At 40.4% G+C, this 20,183-nt stretch overlaps 1 protein-coding gene across 1 annotated transcript in view; it reads right to left on the bottom strand.

Moving 5' to 3' along the window:
- The window catches only part of MORC4 (MORC family CW-type zinc finger 4), a 59,508-nt gene that overhangs the window by 4,333 nt on the left and 34,992 nt on the right, over positions 1-20,183 (bottom strand). The window contains exons 11-16 of the mRNA XM_084789944.1: positions 19,506-19,630; positions 18,162-18,230; positions 17,455-17,506; positions 15,951-16,123; positions 1,027-1,696; positions 154-437 (exon numbers count right to left, since the gene is read on the bottom strand). Coding sequence (XP_084646070.1) covers positions 154-437; positions 1,027-1,696; positions 15,951-16,123; positions 17,455-17,506; positions 18,162-18,230; positions 19,506-19,630 — 1,373 coding nt within the window. The remainder of the gene's footprint in view (positions 1-153; positions 438-1,026; positions 1,697-15,950; positions 16,124-17,454; positions 17,507-18,161; positions 18,231-19,505; positions 19,631-20,183) is intronic.

The raw sequence follows: 20,183 nt of genomic DNA, 5'->3' as shown, positions 1-20,183 counted from the left end.
ATCAAACACAGGGAGACTGGCTGCGGCTTTTTACGAGATAATTACTCAATCCGTGGTGGTCTATGAATTAAGACTTCCTCCCAGGAACTGGGGGTCTTAGCGGATAATTCCCATTAGTACTCACAAGCTGATAACTAAACCCTAGTAATTAACCTTTCTAGGTCATCTCCCTCTGCGTTCCGGCAGGAGTCCTGGGCCTTCTGCAGCACTTCCAAGTGTGTCTCTGTCTCTTTCAGTTTCTCTTTTAGCTCTTGCTTCTCTTCTTTGGTTCTTTCTAGCTCGGCCTTCAGAATCTGGAATTCAGCTTGGCGATAACCCATGTGCTTCTTGCTCCAGTATAAGCCTTCTGTCTCCTGGGTACTGTAGGTCACCAATTCATGTTGAGCTTTCTTAAATTCAGAATGCCAATGATTTCTCTCCTGTTCCAGCTCCTCTACCTGCAGGTTCAAGAAAGGGAAACTCAATGAGCCAGTGTATAACCAGTGTATAACAGCTAAAGTACCCCCAAACTCTTCCTACTAAATCTACCTGTGATTTCATTATTTCTAATACTCTATGGTACCTATGCAAATCTCTTGCCAAACCTAAAACATAGAGGGAAAGCTCATTGGGGCCCACTCAATCTGAGACATACCTCAGTCTGGTTTAATGACATATTTTGTTTAAAAGCCTTAGAATGTGAAAGAAATCACCAAATTATTAACACCCTGGTTAAATGGCTCTCTACCTATGGCTTGTGACCCATTGGGGAGGCAAATGACCGTTCTACACACATGGCCTATGACCATTGGAAAACACAGATATTTACATTACGATTCATAACACTATCAAAATTACAGTTGAGGTAGCAAAGAAAATCATTTTATGGTTGGGGGGGTCACTAACCATCAAACTGTATTAATGGGAACTGTATTAAAGGAACAGTATTAAAGGGTCACAGCATTAGGAAGGTTGAGAACCACTGCCCTAGTCTCTTGGTTACAACGACCTCTTCTTATCCCTAATAGTAAGGTGTGTAGCCCAAACCTTTTGCTGGAACAAATTCCTTTCAGCCAAAACACGCTCCAATTTTTCCGTGGTTTTCTTCAATTCTTCCAACTCCTTCTGGTTCTTTATCTTTGGCATGCTACGACTTCCACTCTCCTGGCAGCCTTTGCCTTTCCCTGCAGTAGCTGCTGCAGCTGCATTTGGATTTGGGTTCCAGGATTCTGCTGCCCTTCTTCTGCCTACAAACTCCTCCCTGTTAAAGGGGATTAGCTGGATGGGAGCTCCTGAATCTGCAAATCCCTTGGCAACACCCACAACAGCTACGAAAGGCCCTCTATGCATTTCTTTGTTCATGTCCTCGCTGCTTCTGTTAGATTCTTCTGCTACCAATTTGGGCATCTGATCTTCTAATTCTTCAGTAAGCAGGGAGCCCTGGCTTTGGTCCTGGGACCCTGGACAAAGTGCTGGCGCTTCCCTGTTCTGCCCTGTACTCTTGTTTGCTTCTGGGTATTCTGGTAAGAGATGGGGCGGTGTGCTTCTCTCAGAGCTGGATTTATCATGGCTGTTTTCTCCTTCTGGGTAGGCGGTAGCTGCTTCTCCCCTCCTGTAAGGACTGGACATGGAATAATCTATAGGAGATGGTGTCATCTCATTTTGGAACCTCCTTCGTTTTTCCGCAGGCTCCTCACCTAGGATCAACTTGTACTTACTGTAAAAAGAAGAGATCAAATTGTAAGCTGTCACAGTACAGGGAAAGACTATTTTTAGTCTACAAAGCCTCTCCTCGAGGCACATAGTCTTTTCAGGTTAGGACTACTGCCGACATGGCTGACATATACTTTCTTCCCTAAGAGTGTGTTGGGCACTGTCCCTAGTGTGTGGATGTTAACAGGTAATGTGGAACTCTTAAGATGAGGACCCTTGTGGAAGGTTGTTAGCTTACTAGGGCTGTTATCCTCAGGAGGGACTAAGGCAGCACTCACAGGACCCTGAGTTAGTTCTCAGGAAAACCAGATACTATAAAAGATGTAATGGCTCTCTCTCTCTCTTACACCCAAGCCTTAACATTGCAATCCCACCCATCATAAGACCTTCACCAGAGCCAAGATGATAGCACTGCCACACCGTGCCCTTCAGTCTCTACACCTGTGAGCTGAACAAACATTTTTCCTTGTAAAAGTCACCTGGTCTAACGTATTTTGTTACATTAACAAAGTAGTGCAACAGCTCGGCCCCCATAAGCCTCAACCCCTGCCTCGTGCAACTGGATGAGTTGGCCACTGTTGTTAGGGGAGAAAGAAAATTGATGAGTTTTAAGGGTCAGCATAAGAATAAAACAGGAGTAGGCTGACCTTGGGAGAAAGTTTTAAAGATGAATTTTAAGCCAGCCTAAATGTAAAGCTTCCTAAAAGCAAATAGAGAAAAAACAAACAAAAAACTAAACACATGCACGCGCGCACACTCACACACACACACACACACACACACACACACACACACACACACACACACAATCTTTTAACACAGAATGGAATAAAAGGTCATTTTTAAAAAAGCCTAGCAGTGTATGCAGAGAATAAAGCCAGCTCATTAATTTTAAAGTATCACAAACCCTCCAGTATCAAAGACTTAGCATATTTTTATTTTTATATTGCAACTCCATACAATTCCTTGCCAGCCAAGTGGATTGTGGCTATTGCCTATTACTCCCTTGTAAAAGTTAATTAAAGCGCAAGGCCCTAGTTAGAAACACAGAAAGTAAACCAGTCAACTCAAGTCATTTCCCCATTATGACAACTTCACTTGGTCAGACTCAAATTGGCGCTCCCTGTGCTCTTCAGAGAAGTCCAAGAGGATGGTCTCAAATCACCTTCCATTGACAGCTGCTAGAACAGGTGAAGAATCTTTCAAAAGAGCTGGTGTCAGAAAGCCTTAGGCGATTTTAGACAGGCAGAAGGAGTGGAATGCTATTTTCATTCTTGCAATCTGCCCTCTCTCCAGGTGATCAAGATATTCCAAGGTAAAAATCAGCTGTTGAACTTTTTTTTTGGTGAGAAAGAATCAGGCATGTAATTAGCCTTCTCAGAGGACCTCAAGGCTGCCCATATCTCTGTGGTACCTGAGAACAACTATGAGACATCTCAAGCTTAACTTCTTATAATGCTCTATGAGTTGTTCACAACCCACACTGGCCTGCCATCTCGACAGACCTTGTGTTAATCCTTTAGGAAGGAGAAGAAAGATTCTGAGGACATGAGAGAACATACATATCCATCCTTAAGCTTGTATACAGGGTACTACATCTGGTCTGTTTAGCTCTGGTGCTGGGGAGGACAGTGGCACATCCCTTTGGCAGGAGTGCGGGAAAGGTCTGTATACTACACGGAAAGAAAAGCCGAACAAAGCACTGCATGCCTGTCATCTCAGCACTTGAGAAGCTTGAGGTAGGAAGGCTGATGCCACTTTGAAGCCAGCCTGGGCTACAGGCCCGCTAGGGAGGGCTGCAGAGTGCAGCCTCCTTTTTTTAAAGAACAAAGGCAAAACAAGTTTCTGAAACTTGTATTGTCTGCCTGGTCTTCATTCCCCCAACTCTAAGAGCTCTGTTCATAACTATTTCCACCCTTGACTGCGCTCTTTCCTTTGAGTAATCTCAGACAACATGTTGGCTCCAACCTGCAGGAGGGCAAACTCTCTCGAATTCTTCGAAGTCCTAATGCCCCAATCCTGAATTTACAACTGCATAGCACACGCTTCTTCCTGGCTGTCCCAATGGTATCGCTAACTCAGTGTGTGTATAAAGCTGACGGTTCATCTTTTCCTTTAAACATGTTTCTTCACTCCTGTTTCTATTGGTATCAATAACAACACACTGTTGGCAATCTTTCTACAGTTTTATATGGTGGCTTACACTACCAACACGCTAGCTGAGGCTCTTGTTACCTTTCTGGATTATTGCAATGGCTTCCTGTGATCTGTTTTCCCTCCAGCTCATGCACTGCTTCAGCTTATGCAATTCCTGTTGCTAAATTTGTATGTGTTGCTTCCAATAACATAAAAATTTAAATGTCTCAGCTGGTCAATCAAGCCTTCCCAGGCCCAAACACAAGGCACCTATGTGTTAGACAGTCTGCTGAGCCTTATCTAATTCTCTCAATTGGAAGGAGATGGTCATGTTACCTTAACTGCTTTGAAAGGATGGTCAGGAAGGGATCATAACTGACTGTCTGCAGATGCTAAGTGGCAGAGCTGGGATATGTAATTTGGTCCTAACTTTTTCTTCCGTTACTTCCATCACAAACACTGGGCAAACTGAATTTCTGGGTGATTTCTTATTGTGCTCCATTGGACCTCAATGGCCTTCTCTTTTCTAACATTTCACGTCTAATTCTAGCTCGAGTGCTACTGCTGAATTTTTGTAACACTGTGTGTGCTCACACATGCATGCATGTATGCACACACACACACACACACACACACACACACACACACACACATTAATGCATGTCTATGTAGAAGCCAGCTGTCCGCATTCAGTGTGTAATTCCTTAAGAGTCACTCACTCACCAGTGAGACAGTGTCTCTCACTGGGGCCTGGGGCTCACAATTAGGCAAAGTTTGCTAGAGAGCGGGGCCTTAGGGATTCTTTCTCTGTTTCTGTTTCCCCAGTGATGAGATTATAAGCATCCACTACTGAATCTGGCTTCCTATGTGGTGGATGCTGTGGATGGAACTTGGCTCTCTATGCTTAGGTAGTAAGCACTCTATCAACTGACCTATCTCCTCAGGCCCTCTTGTAATGATTTTAACATTCCTTTGTAACATGGATTAGCATCTATGGGAGCTGTGTGTATACGCATATGTGCACATCCTACTTGAGGACAGAACTGGCACCTCCTTGATAGACAGTGCTTAATTGTGGTGGGTGAAGATGAACAAAACTTTTATGTACGTGGCAATCAAATTAGAGCTACCATGCCAGCTAGTGTTGGCGCACGCCTTTAATCCCAGCACTTGGGAGGCAGAGTCAGGCAGATCTCTGTGAGTTCGAGGCCAGCCTGGTCCATGGAATGAGTTCTAGGATAAGGGATAGCCAGGGCTACCCGATTAAACTCTGTCTCAAAACAACAACAATAAAAATAGAACTAGCATGTAAATGAGAGAAAAATAAATGGATTTCTTTGATGTGGTCCGTATTTCTCAAGAACCTCCGTTTCTCTCTAGAAATCGATCCTCATATTGGACCTACATCCACTCCTTTGGTAAAGATTAATTGTAGGTTTTTTATGCTAGGAATTCCCCAACAACATACTTTCTTCTCATTTTTTTTCTTTTGTCACATTATCTGCTGTTACTTTACATTTTAAATTATCCTCTATGTATTTTACATGTTTTGACAAAACTGTATACTTCACCCTTCTGCTACTTCAAACCGCTCCCCGAAGCAGCTTTCTCTCTTTGACTATTGAGTACTTCACAAACATCCAGGAGACACGAGAGATTAGAATATTGCCGCTTTTTGCAAGTTCGCGCTCATGTTTTTGACTGTGTTCAAAACACCATGATAGGCAGGAATAAAAATAAAAAAGTATGGCTCCTATACAGTGTATATGCATTCATTCGTGATGGCCTCTTGAAAAGCGCTGTACACTTGTGCATTTAGAGTGCACATGGCCATCGACAGCAATTTTCTGCTTCCAAGTTTGGAGCAGCTAGGACAACAAGCCTGGTGCTTCATAACTGGTGTCTTTTATTTGGCATGCTTCAAATGTTTAGCCATGTTGCAGCACATTTCAGTTTATTACTGCTGCTCTGGTGCTGACATGATTTGTATACGCACACCAAAAGTTTACATGTAAAGACCGAATCCATACAATTTGATATACAATATGGAAATTTAATTTGAGTATGCTTGGAGGTAGGGTCTTTGGGAGGTGATTAGGGTTAGATAAAGTCATTCGGGAGAAGTCCCATTGATTAAATACTGGTGAGGGTCATCAGAAGGAGAAGGAGAAACAGAAACTCGTGGGAGAGAGAAAGAGAAAAGAGGTGGACAGTGCAGAGGGAAAGAGACAGAGATGGATAATGTGGAGATTATGGACACGGACACAGACACAGACGTGTGCTCCCTGTCTCTTACCGTGTGATGCCTGGCACCATCTCAGCACTCTGCCAGCATGAAAGCCTTCCTTTTCCAAAGCTAGTGATGCGCTCCTTACATTTAAAAGGTCCAGAACTAAATTAAATCAATCTGATTTTACATAGGGTTACACAGTCTAGGGCAATTCATTATAGCAACCAAAAGTTTATTATTTTAAGCACTTTATATGGCTGAGCAGCATTATTCCATTGTATGGCTTTTTCATTTTGAGTATTTTATTCTTTCTTTCAGGATATTATATAAAATGTACTTTAATCATATTCACCCCCTCTCTCTACTCCTCCTCTATCTACTTTATCCACTCTTTCCTCCTTAGCTACCTAATTTTGAGTTGTCGTCTTCTTCTTCTTCTTTTTCTTCTCCTTCTTCTCCTTCTTCTCCTTCTTTTTCTTCTCCTTCTTCTCCTTCTTCTTCTTCTTCTTCTTCTTCTTCTTCTTCTTCTTCTTCTTCTTCTTCTTCTTCTTCTTCTTCCTTTTTCCCCCTACCATCAAATCCAGTTTGTGTTCTAGACTAGACTTGAGAGTGGGCCTACCCTGGAGTGTGGCTGACCTACGGGGTTGGGGGCACATCAGTAAAGAAAACAAGACCATCTCAGAAAACACAGAAAAGAACTTTGACAAAAGCCAACATCCCTTCATGAGAAAATTCCTGGAGAATTCAGCATTTCAAAATCCATATTAAACATCCAACCACAGAACTACATCTGATAAATACATTTAGCAAGTTAGCAGGAAACAAACTTCACACACACACACACAGAAACACAGAAACACACACACACACACACACACACACACACACACACACACACCACCACCACCACCACCACCAACAACAACAACAACAACATCAACAACAACTTTTCTCTATATAAACAACAAACATATTCAGAAAGAAATCAGTGATGGAACAGCCGGGACAGGGGGTGGTAGCAGCAGTGGCACATGGAACATGCCTTTAATCCTGAGTTTGAGGCCAACCTGCTCCACAGAGGGATTTCCAGGACAGCCAAGCTACACAAAGAAACCCTGTCTCAAAAAAAAAAAAAGAAAGAAAGAAAGAAAGAAAAGAAATAAAAAGAAAGAAAGAAAGAAAAAAGAAAAAAGAAAAGAAAGGACATGGAAGAAAAACATTGAAGAGGATATTATTTATTTTTGTATTATGTCCTCTGCTGATGAGAATTTACCCTGCTTCTATCTTTCATCTACAGTGAACAATGCTGCTATGAACACATGTATGGTTTCTAGATGAACACACAGTTTCACTTCTCTAGGATATATATTTTGAAGTGGAATTACTGGGCCATACATATTTGAAGACTCTGTAGCACTTCCAGACACTTCCTCTGAAGCAAATGTGGTATTTTGCATTTATGTCAATACACAACGGTTCCACTTATGCCATATCACAGCCAACACCTATTATCTACCTTTTTGAAGATAGGCATCTTAATGGCTGTGAAGTAACAGCTCATTTGGTTTTGATTTGCACTGCCTTGACGGTTACTGATACCAGGCTTCCTTTCGTGTGCTTATTATTCATCTGTGTATCTTCTTGGGCCCACTAAGTTTTTTTATTAGTGAGTTGCAATAGGTTTTCTATAGTCTGGATTCCTGCTCTTCATGACATACAATTTTTCTAAAGTAGTTTTCCCAATTCTATGGGCAGTCAGTCAGTTTTGCTTTGTTGCTGTTTGCTGCGGCTGTTATTTTTTGGAGACAGCGTTTCAGTACAACTCAAGCTAGCCTTGAAACCACAATTCTTCTGCTTCTGCCTCCCATCGCTTTAATGACAAGGCGCTCTGCAGATGATTCTGGCTTTGAAGATCTGTTTTTCTTTTAATTTCCATTCCTGTATGAGTATTTGCCTGCACGTATGTATTCACATGCACTGCAGTGTGTGCCTAGGACCTGCAAAGGCCAGAGGAGGGTATCAGATATGCTGGAACTGGAGTTCCAAGTGGTTGTGGCTGCTGGGAACTTTGGTGGGACCCTGGCTTTTTTTGGGGGGGGAAGAGTAGCAAGTGCTCTTAATCACTGATCCACCTCTGTAGCCTCTTAATTCTTCTAATTTTTACATTTATCAATTGAACTACTTTTCATTGTTCCTTTCATTTGGGGTGTTCTATCCAAGAAACTATAGCCTAGTCCACAGTTTAAAAAGCTTACTCCTGCTTTATTTGAAAAGTTTTACAGATTTAGCTATTACACTTAGATCTAACAGGCATTTTGAATTAAATGTGTACAGTTTGGGGTAGAGATTCACCTTCATTTTATTGCATTCAAGTCTACCGACCATAAAGTTAAAGGTATGTTTTTATTTTCTTTTCCATTGAAATCTGTCTAACCTTATACCACTATCACACTGTCTTGACTACTGGAGATTATTAAAGGTTAGGGAGACTCTAACTTTCTTCTTTTTCAAGACTGTTGGTCTAATTCTATATTTATTCCTAGCATTTCCACATGAATTTTAGAATGAGTCTATTGATATTGCAACAGAGACACCTGCTGTTTTGCAAGAGCTTATACTGCATCTGTAGGCCAGTAGAAGAGACTACTTAGATTTTTTTTAAAGGAGCAAGATGCCTTCCTATTCATTTAGGTGGTCTTTAATTCAACAGTATTTTGTTGTTTTTTAGTATACAGATACTGTTTGTACTACTTCTGTTACATTTACTCTAGATATTTTTGATGTTATCATAAGTAAAATGTTTTTTATTAAATTTTGTTGTTCTTTAAAAATTGTAAATTTCCATCTTGCTGACGTTTCTCTACTGTTCTGACAGTCTCTGTTTCATTTCCACGTTAATCATCCCCTTCCTTCTATTTGCTTATGCATGCTGATTTCCTTATTATGCCTTCCCAATGGACTATTTATTATGAAATGTTTTCATATCTAGAATATTTCTTGTTTTAAAGCACATAATTTTACACAGTCTTGCTCTGTATTTGTAGCCCAGGCTACAAAGTCACAGTGACCCTCCTGCCTCATGCTCCTGAGTGCTAGGATTACAGGTGTACACCACCACATTTGGCATTAAAACATATTTTATCTGATGTTAAAATAACTCAATATCTCCCTTAATTTGCTGTTTATCTGGTATGTCATTTTCTGTCCTTTGTTTCAGACACACTTGCAGATTTGAATCTCAAGTGTCTCCTGTAGTTGGCATATCTAGACTTTTAAAGGAAATCCAATGGGATTACACCTGTCTTTTGACTGAACTGTATAACATTGATGCATTGTGTTATTACTGATACAATTGACTTTCTATTGACTATTTAGATTTTGCTTTCTATTTGTGTTATGCCTTCTTTATTTTTTCCCCTATAGTGTTCCTTTTTATGTTACGTAGATATTTTCTAGAAGAACATGCACAGGTCTAACAATTTACTATCTTAACTCTTATTTTTACAGCTAAGTACTTATTTTGCATATGTATCCCTGTGTATGCACACATGGTCATGCTGAAGCTTACATACGCAAGTCAGAGGACAGCTTGTATGAGTCGGCTCTCTCCGCTCATCATGAGGAGTCCAGAGAGCAAACTCAGGGTGCTCGGCTTGCTGTCGGTCAGGTGCTTTCACCTGCTGAGCCAGCTTGCTAGCCCAGACTTATTTCAACAACTATTATTTTTATGCAATACTACATTGAGGAAACTACAAGAAGAAAACTGAGCAAGTACAACCGCTTTATGGTGTTGGTCTCTAATTTTTGCTGTCTTCACTTCTGACTGCATCAGAGGTCCTCTCTGAACTGTTACTCCAGCACAGCCTTGCTACTGCCACTTTTTTTGTGTTTGTTATTGCCAAAAGTATTAATATATATACGTATATATACATATATATAATAAATCCAAGGATAAACTCTATACACATATGCAATTACATATAAATGTTTTAAATAATTTTCTTTAAATTCGTCAATAGAATGAAGGGTCTTACTATATTGTTTGATAGTTCATTACACAATTGTCTTGATCAGCATTCAGATTATTGTCCAAATTCCTAAGAAATTAATGAAAAACAGCCCTTGCCCTGAAAAAAAAAAACACCCTTTAGTATTTCTTTTTTCTTTTTCTTTTTTTCTTTTTTTTTAGTATTTCTTATATAACAAGCTACTAGCAGTACATTCTTACAGCTTTGGTGTACTTGGGAATAACTTTATCTCATTTAAACTTCTGGAACATAATTTTACTGGAATTAAGTTTTGGGTTGATAGTCTTTTTTTTTTCTAGTACTTTAAATATTTTATCTTTGTAAAGTCTGTTTCATGTTGTTATAATAGAAGCCCAGAGACTGGGCACCTTATAAGGAACGAGGTAATTATTTTGCTTCACAGTTCTGGATGCTGTCAAAATCAACGTGCTGCTCTAGCTGGCTTCTGGAGAGAGTCTCACGGCAGCCTAACTTATGGTAGAAAGTAGAAGCATACAGAAGACAGAGCCCTTCATAGACGGTCCACCGTCTCTTAGTGGGCTGATGAATACTGTTACACTAGCAATTAAATGTCAACCTAAGTTTTACTGGGGGCAAGCTGCCATATCCAAGTCACAGTAGCATCCCATTGCTTTCTGATCCCCATTGTTTTTGAAATGCAAAATCACCTGTTAATCTTAATGAGATTTACTGGTACAAGACCATTCACTTTTACTCTCTGCTATAGAGATTTTCTCTCTACCTTTGGCTTCAGTATTTTCACTATGATGTGACTGGATGCTTAACTGTTTTGAGTTGATTGCATTTAAGTGCCCAGGATAATGCCATTTATCAAATCTGGGACCTTTTTGGCTATTATTTTAAAAATACTCTTTCTACTTCCTCTGTTACTTTTTCATGAAATAGTATGTACAGTTGGTGTGCATATCTCTGAAGCTTTCTCGATTTTCAGTTTTGTCTGTATCCTCACTGAATAATCTATACTTGAATTTTTCCATTTTGGTAATTCCTTATTTTTCTTATTCTTAATGTGTGTTGTTGAATCTTTTTAGAGATATTTTCATTCCTGTTCTTGTACTTTTTACAAAATTTCCATTTGGTTATTTAAAAAATCGTTTCTGTTCTTTTATTGCTATTTGTACTTGATGAAACACTGTCTCCATACCTGCCTTAATATCTTATCCATAATTTCCTTTAAAGCTTTGAAAATATTATTATTGATTGCTTTGGAAAACTCCAAACTAAACACCCAGGTCTCCTCAAGAACAGTTGCAATGGCTTATCTTTGCTTCCTATGCACAGCTTATGTTTTCATATTTCTTTGCATATATCATATTTTTTCTTGACACCTAAACATTTTACCAAATATAAAAACTCTGGACACTGATTATTCCTGTCTGAGGGTCTATATTGTTGCTGCCTGCATACTTTTATTTTATTTTATTGTGTGTATATACACATGGGTGTTCTATGGCATGTATGTGCAGGTCAGAGTACAATTTGTGTGAGCTGGTTCTCTCCTCCTATCATGTGTGTTTCAGGGATTGAACCCAGACAAGCCAGGGCTCACTCCTGGCCCGTAATAGGCTACGTATCGCTTATTGGTCAGAGTTTGTGGTTAAGTGCCCCTTTTCCAGTTAGGTTTTTACCCATTTATATTGCATTTGTTTGTGGCTTGGAGGCTGCACCAAAATTGAAGGGGTTTGTTTCTGAAACATATTCATTTAGTAATTGCTTAGATTGTCCCTCTTTAGTCAACTGCAAGAGAGCAGAGACATAAATAGACAGACTCCAAATTTTCAGGGATGTGTGTGATTTTTATCTTTAAACCTGGTTTCTTAGGAACTGTCACTGGTTAAGAGCATCATTTGGCCAGCCAGTGTTTGGTGGTCATAGTATTAAATCTATGGCAGTGAGGTTGCTGACTATTTGTTGTTAGATATGAAAGCAGCTTGGTTACTGGTTTCAAGTTCACCTTATGTCCTATTCTGTTAGTTTCTTAGTAGGTGCTGATTAGTGTTTATGCACAGCCTTGCTGACACCTACAATTAACTGCCACCTCAAGAAACTTTACTAGATTGAGTTTCTCTGATTCCATTACCAAACTTCTGATTGTTTGGCTATTTTATTTTTGCATGTTGTATTATGGAGTTATAAGCACTTTCTTAATTATCATATATCATGACCTATTTTATTTCTGACAGTGTCCTAGGGCATGAAATTCTTGCTACTTTGTTCTAGATAAAGTCAGTTGTTTTAGGTAAAGCCATGGAGTTCAACCTTAAAGCCTGCTTCTTTCTCAAAGCTAGGCAACTTCCACAACAACAAAAAAAAAAGTGGAATAGAGAAAATTGCCTATTTCTTCCAGAAATCTCTTCATTATGAATGAGGATTTTGGAGTCCTTTTGGATTTGCCCCATCCAAAATGAATGACTGATCCCTGAGCAAGCTTGAGCTGCTGCGATGGAGGCCTGGCTTTGCCAGCTTGCTACACCCGAGTGAGCGCCTCTCCCCTACAAGTGGGGGAGGATAAAGCTGAATGGGAGAACTGAGACCCAGTCCTTCTGGTTCTATCAAAATATACCTTCTACAATATAAAGCTGGGGGAGTTGAAAACAATCAGAGGCATGCTCCTCCCAGAGGAAACCAATCTCCCCAGGCAACAGAGACACCTTTTAAGTATGCTTTTAAAAGACAAACTCATCAGCTTTTGGTATACTTCATTTGAAATACATAAATAAACTACAATCATTACTTCTTTCCCTTGCCAATACACTTATGCCTATTTTAGACAGTAGTGTGTACCATTTGGAAGGAAGCTTGCACGGACTGGAGGTACTTACACACAATACCAACTATTCTATCATCTTGGACCCCATTATTACCCTAAAAGAATGCCTTTCATAGAGCACTCAAATTTACACAGACTGAATGGACAGAAGGAAATCGCTTTCTTCAACAGAAACAAGCTGTTTTCCCATAAAAGGTTATGACTGACAGCTTACATCCTCACTGAATCTATTCCTTTTTATATTGTGATTCTTTTCCTCCCCTTGTTAGATGTGTTAAGACTCATGAAGTCATTTCCAATTACCTCCATGGAGGACCCCTCTAACCTGCCCCAGTATGACTTCTGAAAGTCTCTTGGACAGACTAGGATTTATTTTGTGCAGTTAATAAGCAGGGCTATATGTCTCAAAGACTCTTACTATATTTCAGTTTTTTATAATGAAGGAAATCTTTGTAACTCTTGATTAAACAATTATTTCATTAATACTCTTTTATCAGAAACTGTGTATTTTATTAAACCTGTGAACACCTCCATTTCCTGCTTCCAAATGAAAACCCGTCAATAAAAAAATAAAAACTGAGACAGCCTTTTGGTATATTATCCAGGCTTGCCTCCAATCCCTGGACTCAGCAGACCTTAGGGCCTTAGTTTTCCTAAGTAGCTGGAAATGCTACTGTGCCTCAACAAATTTGGATGGTACTATATGTGCAGAATGAAGTGATGTAATTATTTACTAATCTTACATAACATATACTATTAGCAGCATCGGGTATCATTTAGCTCTTGAAAGAATTTTACTCTCAACAAATTAGAATTACACATAAGATTTCAAAGCACTGTACTTTCCCTCTACAGCCTAAGCCTTATATTCTACAAACACCCATAGAAATATGTCAATAAAAAGCTGATGAGGTATGCCACCCAATGGATGTAGTATAGTACTGCACTCACAAAATATATACTATAATATCCCAAATAACACCCGTACCCCTACGAATTTAGGCAGAAAAAGAAAAGTGGGCATTAAAGTGTAAAGGATGAGGACAGTCAGAAGACCAAGAAAGAAAAGTAATATTATGTTTCCAAAACAAAAGTGTTTACTGTGTACCCCTTCAAACCTACAATGGACGGTGAAAAACTATTGAGAGCAATAGGATAGAGTTAGGATCCAACTACAGAGACCACGGTGCACTATGGTTTTTTACCCCTTGCTGCAAAATTCAACTTTCTAAATTGCTCTTTATTTTTTTCCTTTTTTTATTAATTTATTCTTGTTACATCTCAATGGTTATCCCATCCCTTGTATCCTCCCATTCCTTCCTCCCTCCCTCCCATTTTCCCCTTACTCCCCTCCCCTATGACTGTTCCTGAGGGGGATTACCTCCCCCTGTATATGCTCATAGGGTATCAAGTCTCTTCTTGGTAGCCTGCTATCCTTCCTCTGAGTGCCACCAGGTCTCCCCCTCCAGGGGACATGGTCAAAGGTGAGGCACCAGAGTTCGTGTGAAAGTCAGACCCCACTCTCCACTCTACTGTGGAGAATGTTCTGACCATTGGCTCCTAGAAGCCTACAAGTAGAACATTATGATAGGCAGATTTGGGCCCAGGGGGTCCCACTCAAAACTAAGGCATCAGCCAAGGACAATACAGGCTGTAAACTTTAAACCCCTACCCAGATCTAAATTGCTCTTTAAATATGAGTCAGATTTAACCATTACTCACTGAATACTGACTGCATGCCAAGTAAGGCGATGTTCTAAATGCTTTCATATAGACTGCCATTTACTTTTAAGAGTTTTAATAGTTTTATACCTAAAGAGTCACTTTCTCTTGAGGCCATCTGCTCAAAAATCACAGTACAGGGGACTCACAAACCTGCACAAGTCTTTGTTTACAAGAGGCTGAAAGACTTACCTAAGAGGAAACAAACAGGTGAAGAATCTCTATCACTGGGGGAAGGGGCAAACTGCTCCTGTGAAATCCTCTGTGCTCTCTATCCCATGCTACGTTGAGAAGAGAGCACTAAGAACTGCGATGATAATGACTTTAGATGTTTCTAGTTTTGAGAGCCATTCTGTGCCTGCTTCACAGTTTATCCCCTACTAGAATTAAAACAGTAGAGAGGAGAAATGCAAGATGTACCAGTTAGGAGTACGGTGTTCGTTTCTAGTGGCAATATGAGGGCTCTCATATCTTCCGGTACCGCAGAGAGTCCTAATATACCTAAGAAATTAAATAGCTGTGCATCTTCCTATTCCATGGACTAAAGTACTTGATGAGATGGTAGGAAATGAAATGAGAGACACACAAGAGCAACCTGGGTAAACCTGGCTGGCCTGGATTTCACTGTGTAGACAAGCCTGGTCTCGAACACACAGCAGCCTGTGCCTCCTGGGTGCTGGTATAAAGACTTGTACCACCATGTTCCACAAGAACAAAATTTCAGTGTTTAATTTTCTTCCAGGAAATAATGAACAATAATTTACTTAATAGGACACATTTCTACAAGCTAATTTTACACAGGGGCAACATCTCTTAGGTTTATGAATCCTCTGTAGGCTTTAATATGCATAAATTTAAGTATGGGACCAACAATTTTCTATACAACATTACCTTATTTATATAGAACTTTATACTTTTCAACAAGTTCTCATGCCTATCACTTCATTTGCATAGTAACAACCATAATATGAAGACTTCAGAAGCCAGTGATTGCTTCAAACATATATAGGCTTGATATGTTACTTGTAAAAAGGAAAAACTAGGAGGCGCATGCAATACACAGTTCTAGCAGTCCCAAACTGTATTTCCATTAGTGAACTTCATGTGTTAAAGAAAAACATAAACTTACCTGACATGATGGTGCACATCTTTAATATTAGCACTTGGAAGGCAGAGGGAGGTGGATCTCTTTGTGAGTATGAGGTCAGTCAGCATGCGCGTGCACACACACACACACACAATATGTGCATGTATATATACTATATACATAATATATATGACATATCAAATTATTCTACAGGAAAACAGATTCTAAGGCTTACTGCTGAAAACAAGTGATGCTTTTAGTTACCTGGAAAACTGAAAAACACTGGAATCCAGAGATTTAAGTTGAGGAGGCGATCTGTTTTCTTCTCCAGCAGATGGAAGCAGGCTAGGGCTATTGATTTGCACATATCCAACTGCTTTGTCATTTAGTTCAGCCATATCTTGTGCAGTAGTAGTTTTTGGTGGCTTACTGCGGACCTAGCAAGAAAGAAACAGTTCATAAAGATCTCAAGTTTGAACGAAATACCGAAAGATGGGTCAATTCTTCAGATGCTAGGAAAGAACGCTTGGCCAAATAAAAAGACACTGTTTCCTAAACAGAACAAACAGTGCACAGTAATGTACACTAGAACACTGAACCCAAACACATTCAGTCACTAACCTTATCAGCTAGACACCAACAGACTGCTCCCAACTCTCGTATTGGTTACTAGACCTATCCCACCCACAACACAAATTCAGGCCCCATTCGCTGTCTATTTCGCTCTTGTGACCCAGGTGAAGGCTGGGGTTTTCATCCTTTCGAGCTCTGTGTTGAAAACATGGGTGAAAAGGAAAAGCATTGGAGCAAATATCTGCTGGCTTAGGAGAGACACATGCCAGAGGCTATCACATGTTCACAGTGCACACAACAGAGACATGCACCTGGGATCTTGTAGGAGAACCAGCATACGAAGAAAATACGAATACGTCGGGTGAAAGAATAAAGGGAAGGCAAACTGAATGAGGACAGGGCAGTCCCAGAAATCCCAATCTCTGTATAGACGCAGGATATGAAGCGTGATTGCTCATATGCCTCAGCGTGAGCAGGGTACACGGAGAAGGATTAGTGATACACTGCCTCTCTCCTCACTAGTATGACCTGCCCAACTAAGGAGTGAATCTAACATGCGACTAGCAGATCTCTGGGAAATAGGGTCAAGAGGGAAATCATGCAGAAAGGCAAGGAGGGGTGGGAGAGATATATGGGTGCTATGGTGGCTGCCAGGAAAGGAGTGTCCCTGAAAGGACGGCCAACCTTATTGCACCCTTCAGCGTCCGGAGCTGGGCAACCATGTCCGAGAGACAGTGCTCCTGAAAATTCAAAACAGCAGAGTCTTTATAAAGCCAGCCAGCCTGAAAGCAGGGATGGGGGGGAGGGGGCGGGGAGGCACAAAGAACCAACCCTTCTTCCCAAGAGAAAAGAGGAAGAAATGATCCCTGAGTCCCAAAAAGAAAGGAGGCAGGAGAACCGGACACTCAAGAGGAGCAGCTTATGAAGATGGCACACAGCGGTTATGTGACACCAAATGTGTCATTCCCACTGCCCAGAATCAGTACGCATCCAAATCTGGAAAACAAATGGCATGACTCTTCTGTTTTAAGTGATCTGAACATCAGCAACAGAAGATCTACACAAAACCCAAAGGTCCAATCAAAAGAGAAGAGCCTGGAAGAACCCCTCAGCATTGCTAGGCAGCGTTCTTCAACCTCAAACCTCTGTTGGGGAAAATTGTGTGAGAAGAGGAAGGCGCGGGCCTGTCTCTCACCTGGTGCTTGTTGCTTTCCATAGGCTCCCGCTTCTTCTCGACAGCTACATCTCTAGAAGATAAAAGTGCTTTTTAGATTCTGGAGGCCAAGGAGGAGGATTGCAAGCTCAAGGCCAGTCTGGTCTACAGAGGGAGTTACAACTCAGTCTAAGCTATGGACTGAGACTGTCTCAAAATTAGATGCTGTTTAGTTCACTGAGAAATTGGAGCTGTATTCCTGTATTATGCTAATGGAGAGTTTTCAAATTCTCACATTCTCTCTCCCTCCCTCCCCCCTCTCTCTGTCTCTTTTTCTCTGTGTGTCTCTCTTTGTCTCTCTCTGTCTGTCTCTCTGTCTCTTCTCTGTCTTTGTGTGTCTCTCTCTTTTATGTCTCTGTCTCTGTCTTTCTCTGTGTCTCTCTCTGTCTCTTCTCTGCTCTCTGTCTCTCCTTCTTTCTCTGTGTCTCTTTCTGTGTATGTATGCATACATGTATGTATGTATGTGTGTATGTATGTATGAGGTGTGGGTAGGGGTTTGAACCAACAGACAATGACAAGTTGAGGCATTTGGATTTTGTGACAGAAGGAAGAGCTGGCAGAGCAGAGCTGTGAGGAGGGCAAAGATAGAGCCCTCTCAAATCTCCTCCCTTCTCAAGCCCCTTGTCTTATTACAGGGAATGTGGTTCCTTCTCTCTGGGATGTACAGCACTGCCTCATGTATACTCAACTGTTGCTTCGCCTTGCTCTGGTGCAAGTCTTCATCAATGCGGTCTTGTTCTTCTGGAACAGAGCATCTCCTGCAGTATAGATAGGAAGTTATCATTTTACGAGCAAACCATGGTCCTAGATTTTACCCTCTACTTCCCTTATGACTATAGTAGGGCAGCTTAACAATTGTGTAACATACAGTCCAGATTCCATTTACACTACAAAAGCTGGCTTAAATGCATAGCACTGCGAAGGGAATCTCAGAAGGACAAATCAAAATTGTGAAAAAATTTATTCAGTGGCCAAAAGTAAACCTGAGAAAAATGACACACAAACATTGTAAATCGCAGTGTATTCAGTTTGCAAGGGAAGAAAGTGACTTGGAAAGGTCTCTCCTGGACAAGTGCAAACAGACAAAAGACAACATACTCAAAAAAGGGTAAACATTCAGAAAGAAACTTCTAGTAGTCAATGCTATAACCTGACCACAGTACCATTTCCTCTCCACACAAAGGTGCTGAGGCACATGTGGAGACTATGAAGGACACTTACAAGTCAGATACAGAGCTTTCCTTCATTTCCTTTTATCCATTTTGGACCTTTTCTCTAAAAGTACACTCTGTTAGAGTACTTTTTTTTTATCAGTATGTGGTCTATAAAAGGAAGACTATGTAAAAGACCACAACTGGATTGAAGCAGACTGACTTACTATGAACGCCCAGAACTACTGACTTATGTCAGGCACTGTTTAGATTTGGGCTGCTCTAAGGACCATATGACACATTAGGAAGACAAACAGGCAAGCAAACAGCATTGACTGCAACAGATTCTATTTACATTGATGCTACATAGGAGACACAAGAAAGCGATTGGCTCGATGTGGAATGTAAGGAGCTTAGTTTTCGAGAATGTGAAAGCTCTTGTGGAATCGAAGACAACTGAGCACATGAAAAATACCCCAAATAAAAAAAATGGCATATGAATGAATGCCAAGAATTACATATTGTCGGAGGTCAGGGTAAAAAAATAAATCACTGAAAATTGTTATGGAGAGGAAAAGTTGCCACACAAGACTTCAGCTTCTGAGACTGTTATGATTTGAGTAGGAACATGGGATACACAAAGTGATTTCAATCAAGAGAAAAGAGAGAAGCCATGGCATATATGGGGAATAGCACCTTACTAGAGTGTAGGTCTTGGTAAAGTATAGTGGAAACTAAGGTTAGATAAATAGTTCGAGTGGGCTGGTCAGTACTGGGGGCTTGATAACCAGGCTAAAGAATGTAGATTATATATGAAGTGATTCTGCAAAAGAGGAAGACAAATCAGGAGGTACTGACAAGGTAATGAGGCTAGACCCTTACCTGTATTTTGGATGGGGATTATAATAGCAAAACCATCTTGCAGGTAGAGTGGATGGATCCACTTTTCCAGGAAGCTTCCTCCACTTAAGACATTCATCACACTGTACCCAAGTCTGGTCAGGAATCTTCCTGAGTAAGGAAAACCAGAAATGTTATTGTATAGATCTTAGCTCGGTGCTTTGTCCTACATTTAAAAGGGATGTCTTAAAAATTAAAAAAAAAAAATTGTATGAAAAAATGTGCTAGAAATCTTGATGTCTGAAATGTGTGTATTTTGAGCAACATAGATAACTATACCAGATGTGGACACAAAAAGTAGCAATTTACCATTATTTATACAAGTTAACAATATTTATTCTGGACTCCTTTAGTTTGAGCAAGTAATAAGATATTTTTACCTCTGAGGCTTATTAACTTGAGAAAAGTATTACGTGTATCTTACATTGATAAAAAGAAATGAGGCCCATCAAACTGTCTTATTTTCTTGTCCAATCACTAAACAAGTTTTGAATGATTTTTTTATAGGATGCTCAGAAGCTCGGTCATCGCAATCTCCACCCACCCCCTAAGCCCCTGCTTCCCTGCACAGTTCTGATTTCTCTTTTTCTTCTGGGTTTTGGGGTGCGGCTCAGCTGGCAGCTTGACTAGCATATACATGACTCTGAATTTGAGCTCCAG

The sequence above is a fragment of the Acomys minous genome (assembly GCF_964271855.1).
Source record: "Acomys minous genome assembly, chromosome: 7".
Lineage (NCBI taxonomy): Eukaryota > Metazoa > Chordata > Mammalia > Rodentia > Muridae > Acomys > Acomys minous.
Note: the sequence above shows the minus strand (reverse complement) of the source record. Positions and strands in the feature narration are given on the sequence as shown.